At 30.6% G+C, this 6,269-nt stretch overlaps 1 protein-coding gene across 1 annotated transcript; it reads right to left on the reverse strand.

The window, feature by feature from the left end:
• Positions 1 to 3,676: 3,676 nt before the first annotated feature.
• LOC110629012 ((S)-hydroxynitrile lyase) lies at positions 3,677 to 5,958 on the reverse strand. The gene is made up of 3 exons (XM_021775847.1): positions 5,557 to 5,958; positions 5,336 to 5,470; positions 3,677 to 4,091 (listed from the first exon to the last, which is right to left on the reverse strand). The coding sequence occupies exons 1-3, from the start codon at positions 5,914 to 5,916 to the stop codon at positions 3,810 to 3,812; spliced, it is 777 nt and encodes a 258-aa protein (XP_021631539.1). The 5' UTR covers positions 5,917 to 5,958; the 3' UTR covers positions 3,677 to 3,809.
• Positions 5,959 to 6,269: the final 311 nt, after the last annotated feature.

Below are 6,269 nucleotides of genomic sequence, written 5' to 3' on the forward strand. Positions count from 1 at the left end.
TTTTATCAAATTTACTTCAAAGATGATCAGATACAAAGATATAAAAAAAACACACTCAAATACTTTGAAGTGACTTACAATGGGTCTCATTTTCCTTAGTTTTTCAAATGGAGACATAAATCCCAACTTCAGTTGTGGGAGTCTATTGATTATGTGAGTTGCTATTCTCATACATTCTGCCCAAAATTGGCCTGAATTTTTTATAACATGTAGCATGCTTGATAGACTTTTTGCAAGGTGTTTGTTTTTCCTTTCAACAATATCATTCTGTTGTGGTGTGCTTTGACAAGTCAGTTGTTGTCGGATCTTGCATTGACAAAGATAAGTAGAGAACTCACCAGAGATGTATACACCCCCATTGTCTATATGAAGGTATTGGATATACTGCCCAACTTCACTTTCTACTATCATCTTGAATTCTTTAAACTTTGCTAGAGTTTCAGATTTTTCTTTCATAAAGTAAACCGAGGCATATCTATAATAATTATTAATAAATGTAATCATGTAATGCAAACAATTTACTGATGATTGCAAATACATCTGAGTGAATCAACTCTAGCGGTTCTTTAGCTTTGAAAGTTTAATCTTCATATGGTAGCAGATGCGCCTTCCTGTACTACCATCCTGCACACACAGTGTCTGTATGAACATCTAAACTTGGTAGTCCTCTAAGTGAAGACTTGTTCATCATCAACTTTAGGTTCTAGTAGTTGACATGTCTAAGTCGTACGTGCCACAGGTCCACCGTCTCACTACTTTTTATTTTGTCAATATAACCCTCCTCAACAAGCATCACGTAAATTGAATATGCTTTTCTTCCTTCCATTGATGGTGCATCTATAATTTGAACTTGTTGATACACCTTAATATCTTTTAGGCCAAAAACCAAAAATTTGCTAGAATCTGTCAATTGTGAAACTGACAAAAGATTTTTTTTTCATCCATGATACCCCATAGACATCCTCTAGTTGCACTTGCTTCTGATTGTGACGAGTAAATTACTATATTACCAACATGGGTAATTAGTAATTTTGTATTATTTGCAGTTGTTACAACTCGTCAGCCTTTATATTTTGAAACATCGTGGAGTTTATCTTTATCTCTTATCATATGACTGGAACAACCATAATATAAAATCCAATCTTTCTCATAGTTTACTGTATGAAAATTAATATCACTAGAAACTTGCTCTTCTTCCTCCATTGCCATGAGGCTGGGTACTTCACTCATCTCAAAACTAGGATATCCTTCTTGCATTACTTTTGCAGTTGTGAAAAATGTCTCAAGATCCCATTCTGGTTCATTTTGATGACTATTGCCAGCTGATGCTACCTTTCTCCCAAAGTTGATTGTTGTTGCTTTACTTTCAACAAGCTTTTTCTTGGACTAACAATCTCTGGCATAATGTCCCTTTTTGCCATAGTTGAAATACTCATCATTTTTTCGTATAAAATTTTTAGATTGTTGATTGTTTGGAGTTTGACTCTGCTGAGCTCCCCCTAATTGGAAACTTCCTTGTTTTGATTTCTTGTCTGACCATGATATTGGTTCCTCCTTCTGTTAGTGAAGAGCACCACCTCTTCTGTACTCGATGAGACTCTAGCCATTTGCTTTGCTAGAGTTTCTTGACTTACTAACACATTCTCTAGCTCCTCAACTGAAGGTTGTGTTAGCCAACCTTGAATTGCAGCAATGAATCCTCTATACTAAGGCCGTAATTCATATATGATGATTTGCCTTATTCTGTCATTGCTAAATGTGGATACCTCACCCAACTCAACAATTTCTCTACAAAGAGTTTTTACTTTTGTAAAGTATTGACTAAATGTCATATCACATTGTGTGATAGACATTAGTACACCTTCCAGCAACTGCAATCTCACATTATTCTTCTTTGCGAATCGAGAAGTAAGCAAGTCTCAAGCTTCTTTCAGTGTGGTAGCTTGTCTAATGTGCTCCATCATTTCATCTTTCCATTATTTACTTGAAATGATAGCTTGAAATTATTCTTGAAATTTTATTGTGCCATTTTCCATTATCAAGAAGCACATTAGACAAGCACACTAGAACTCTTCTATATATCTCTATTCTTCTTTCCATTATTTACTTGAAGCAACTTGATCAAGAAGCTATCATTTCTATGGAATCTCCTTTTACAATGGAAGAAATTAATTAGCTGCATGGAGTTATAATCCTCACAAGGCTCGTGGACCCGATGGTTTCAACTTTCATTTTTACAAGCCCTGCCTGGGATACTATCAAGTAAGATATTTTTGAACTCATTTTCTCATTTCACAGAATTGAAAAACTTAAAAATACAATTAAAAAGTACGTGATTATTGCAAAATTACTTGCCATTGAGTATTATGATTTCAAAATAAGCAATCTAAACATGATTTGGGTTGTCTCTATCTCCACTGATGGTTGCACTATTATCCATATGCAATATGCAAATGACGTTGTAATTTTATACAAAACTAAATTCATTATATTCAAAATAATGTAAGGGTTCTTTGATGCTTTGCGATCTCTTAGATTTAAGGGTACATCTTTATAAATGCAAATTAATTGATGTCAACACTTCACATTTTCTTGTAGTTAAAACTATTATACTTACATGGAAGTTAAATTCAATTTTAAATTTATTAAAATTTAAATTATTTATTTAAATATTATTAGCTTGGTGTACCACCTCAATGTAATAAGGTAATACACCCAGAATATCTAATAATTTTCCTATCAAAGTGCCTTTTGATAAAATATGTTGGCTTGCAGCTTGGGTCTAACATGAAACACACATCTGCATGGAGAAAAAATTTAACTTTCTAGAAATGGAGGCGACCTTTCACAAGCAGGTAGATTGATACTAACCAAAGCTTTCATGTTGTCCACCTATTATATTAGAGCCAACATCGATTATGGTATTTTTTTTTTTTTTTGATAAAACGATTTTGTTGTAAAATGGCACAAACCAAAATGTAAACTTGAAACAAGAAGAACCCATTCTAGGTGTTTGCATGCTAAGCGAAAACCTAGAAATCTATAGAACAAGAAGCAAAACAAAGCTAATAACAGAAAACAACAATACAAACACAACAAAATATAGGAACCACAGCAAGGCAGTAGATAAAAAAACTCGAAGTGAACTAAGGCTTACAACAAAGTAAAAACTCAATAGCAAAGAGAAGAACACTAACATTTATTTTTAAAATTCAAAAATCTTTTCCTCTCATTTGTTTTTGGTGTCAAAAGACAAGGACGTCAAGATTGGTACCTTGGTTCATGGATTAGTTTTATTTCTTACTGAATTCTACTATTGATGAGATCTGAGAACCACATTTTTTTTTCTCTCCTTTAAATAAATAAAATATAAAAAAGAAAAAGTCTTAAAATCTATCCATTCAAATGCAAAATGGAATATATATAAACATAACATAATATTTTTTTACGGAATTTAGAATTATAATTTGTACGTAGAAGTTATTATTATTGTTTATATATATGCGCTTTTGTTTTCTTCAAATAAATCATGTTTGTGAATGATCTTTCAAATAATTCAATTGCCTTTTTAGGATACAACTTGTGATCAGATGATGCTTTTATTAGAGGAAGTGGACAAGAAAATTGGTGTTTTGACAAGGAAATTAAGTTTAGTAAGACATTAACACACACTTAGTAGTTTAATTAATTTATTCATTTGAAGAAAATCATAGTAGACTACACAACAGGGGTAGTCTTCCCTTCATCACACATGAATATGTGAGATTATTTATAGCTGCACCCAATCAACTTAGTAGCAATTAAATGCTTCAAGCATAAATATCAGCCACCTTTTGGAGAATTCCAGCAATCTCTTTAGTTTTTGTAAGCTGAAGCTTATGATCTCCTCCCATTACCCTAAAAACCAAATCAGGTTTGTAGTTCTTTATTTGCCAGAGTTGAAATTCTGGTAAAAATATTTTATCATCTCCCGTCCATACATAAATTTTCTTAATTGATCCATAACCTTTTTCAGTGAATTTCTCTCTTTGGGCTAAAATATTTTGAAATAATGATCCTTTCCTTGTCAGCATCTTCGCTAGCTCATAATCCTTAAAAGAAATAACGTAAATATATATATAATGGTTAATTTAAAAAGCAAAGGAAAAAGAAGAACTAAGCATCCAATGACATTAAGCTTAATTATGCATCCATTAGAATTAATTTTCATACTGCTTTCCGAATTAGCATTTTAAATTTCTAATTTTAAATCATATAAATTTGGCCAGACTTATATATGATTAGAATGATTTCATACTTAATTAGCATTTTTCTTATTCATGATTTTAAGAGATTGGACGCGATAGCTTGACGATTTTCTTCAATATATTCTTTATTCTCTATCTCGACAATTTTAAGATGAAAAAAAAAAAAAAGAAATTCATTAAATCATATATAACAAAAACACTACAATATTTTACAATTTAAACAACTGTATTTTAACCACCGTTATAAAATTGTTACTTTAATACCGTTAACAGTTTTCCAGTTAAAATTATTATAAAATAAATTTATTTTTTTTATTACTTATAATAATATATTTTAATAAAATCTCTATTTTATACTTTAATGGCTGCATTTTCTATATATTATGAAAAAATAAATAAATCACTGCTTTATTCTTAATAGCAAAGATAAATGTAATTGTTCTTAAATGATTGCTATTAACTTATAGATACAGTTAAACTATACCGTTGGATATAACTAATAGTTTATAACTGATAGTTGGTGATTGATAATTGATTATTTATATCTAAATGTTATTATTTGTATGTAAAATTATAAATAAAGGTATATATTATATAATTTATTTATTAAAATTAATAATTTATGGTATAATATATATAAGATTTAAAAAATAATTATTAATAAAATAAATTTTATTTTATGTATATATAATTAAATTATTTTATAATATTTGTATTTATTTTATAATGATAATATTTTATTAATATGTATTAAAATTTATATTAACATGAAAATTTGATAATTAATAAATAATGGTCTAAATAAATTATAAAGGCTCATCAGCTATCAACTTAGGAGAAAAATCTCTGAGCTGATTGAAAATACACCTGATACGCATCAGCTATTAGCTGGATGAAAGGGGTAAGCTAAACACTCTTTAAGTCAATAATTTATTGCTGTTGTCTTACATATATTTTTATAGTAGTGGAAGTTTTGTTTATTTAGCTTCAGTTAACGATCAAATTTGAAATTGTAAATTTTATGATGAATAAAATATTTATTTTAATATTTTGATGATCAAAGAAATTAAATTAGGCAGAAGATATACCTCAGGAGGACATATAGTATACAAATTCTCCCTCATTAGCTTTAAGCCTAATACCATTCCAGTAATGGTCTCGCCATTGCTATTAGAGAACTCAAAATACTCTGTGTCTTTCCAGTCTGGAAACACCTCCATGAGCTGTATAATGAATTTAGAAAGAATATTGTTAGAGATTTAAAATTATTATGAAGAACTCACTTATATGATTAGATTTTTCAGATTACCTTATCCACGACATAAGATGGCTTATGTTTAGTGTCAGGCAGTAGTGAATTTTGGAAAACAGCAGCTGCAATCTTTTCAGGGTATTTATCAGCAGCAATAGCAATATTGAGTCCTCCACAGCTCTCGCCAACCAGAATCACTTTTTCTCCTTGGGGGAGTTCCTCCATGAAAGTCAATAAGGGTTCAGAGTATTCATCAAATGAATTAATCTGCTCAATTTGCCTTGGGTCAACACCGCTGGCTGCAAGGTCCAGTGCTGTGACCTTGTGGCCAGCTGCCTCAAGGACTGGTTTGAGCTTATACCAGATCCATGCACCATGGCAAATGGTATGAATCAGAACAAAATGAGCGACTGCCATTTTCAAATAATATCGAAATCTTTACGATGGATATATACTAGCTTTTCTTTGTGAGTAGTGCAGGTTGCGTTGCATGGATAGTTGCTATTTATAGAGAAAGAGTTCAGAATTGATCCACGTTCGCCATGCCATGCCACGACGATGATAAGCTTTTTTTAGGTAAAAAATATTATTTATTTCAAATAATTGCAATACTTGTAAGTTCATGCTATGTTTTTTAAAGAAGTTTGTCTGCATCTGATTAATTAATTCGTGTTATAATTCGTTGCTTCAACCAATTTTTAAATTATATATGCAAAATTATTAGCTAATTACAAGTAATGTTGAAATAGTTTTCACGAGTTCCTCAAGCT

The sequence above is a fragment of the Manihot esculenta genome, chromosome 13, assembly GCF_001659605.2.
Source record: "Manihot esculenta cultivar AM560-2 chromosome 13, M.esculenta_v8, whole genome shotgun sequence".
Classification (NCBI taxonomy): Eukaryota; Viridiplantae; Streptophyta; class Magnoliopsida; order Malpighiales; family Euphorbiaceae; genus Manihot; species Manihot esculenta.

Bases quoted from the DNA above. Each gene is read 5' to 3' on its own strand.
- LOC110629012 (XM_021775847.1), bottom strand. From the start codon at position 5,916: ATGGCAGTCGCTCATTTTGTTCTGATTCATACCATTTGCCATGGTGCA. The intron at 5,471-5,556 runs GTAATCTGAAAA...TTCATTATACAG, and splicing joins CATCTTATGTCGTGGATAAG to CTCATGGAGGTGTTTCCAGA. The intron at 4,092-5,335 runs GTATATCTTCTG...ATTTCTTTTAAG, and splicing joins ATACTATATGTCCTCCTGAG to GATTATGAGCTAGCGAAGAT.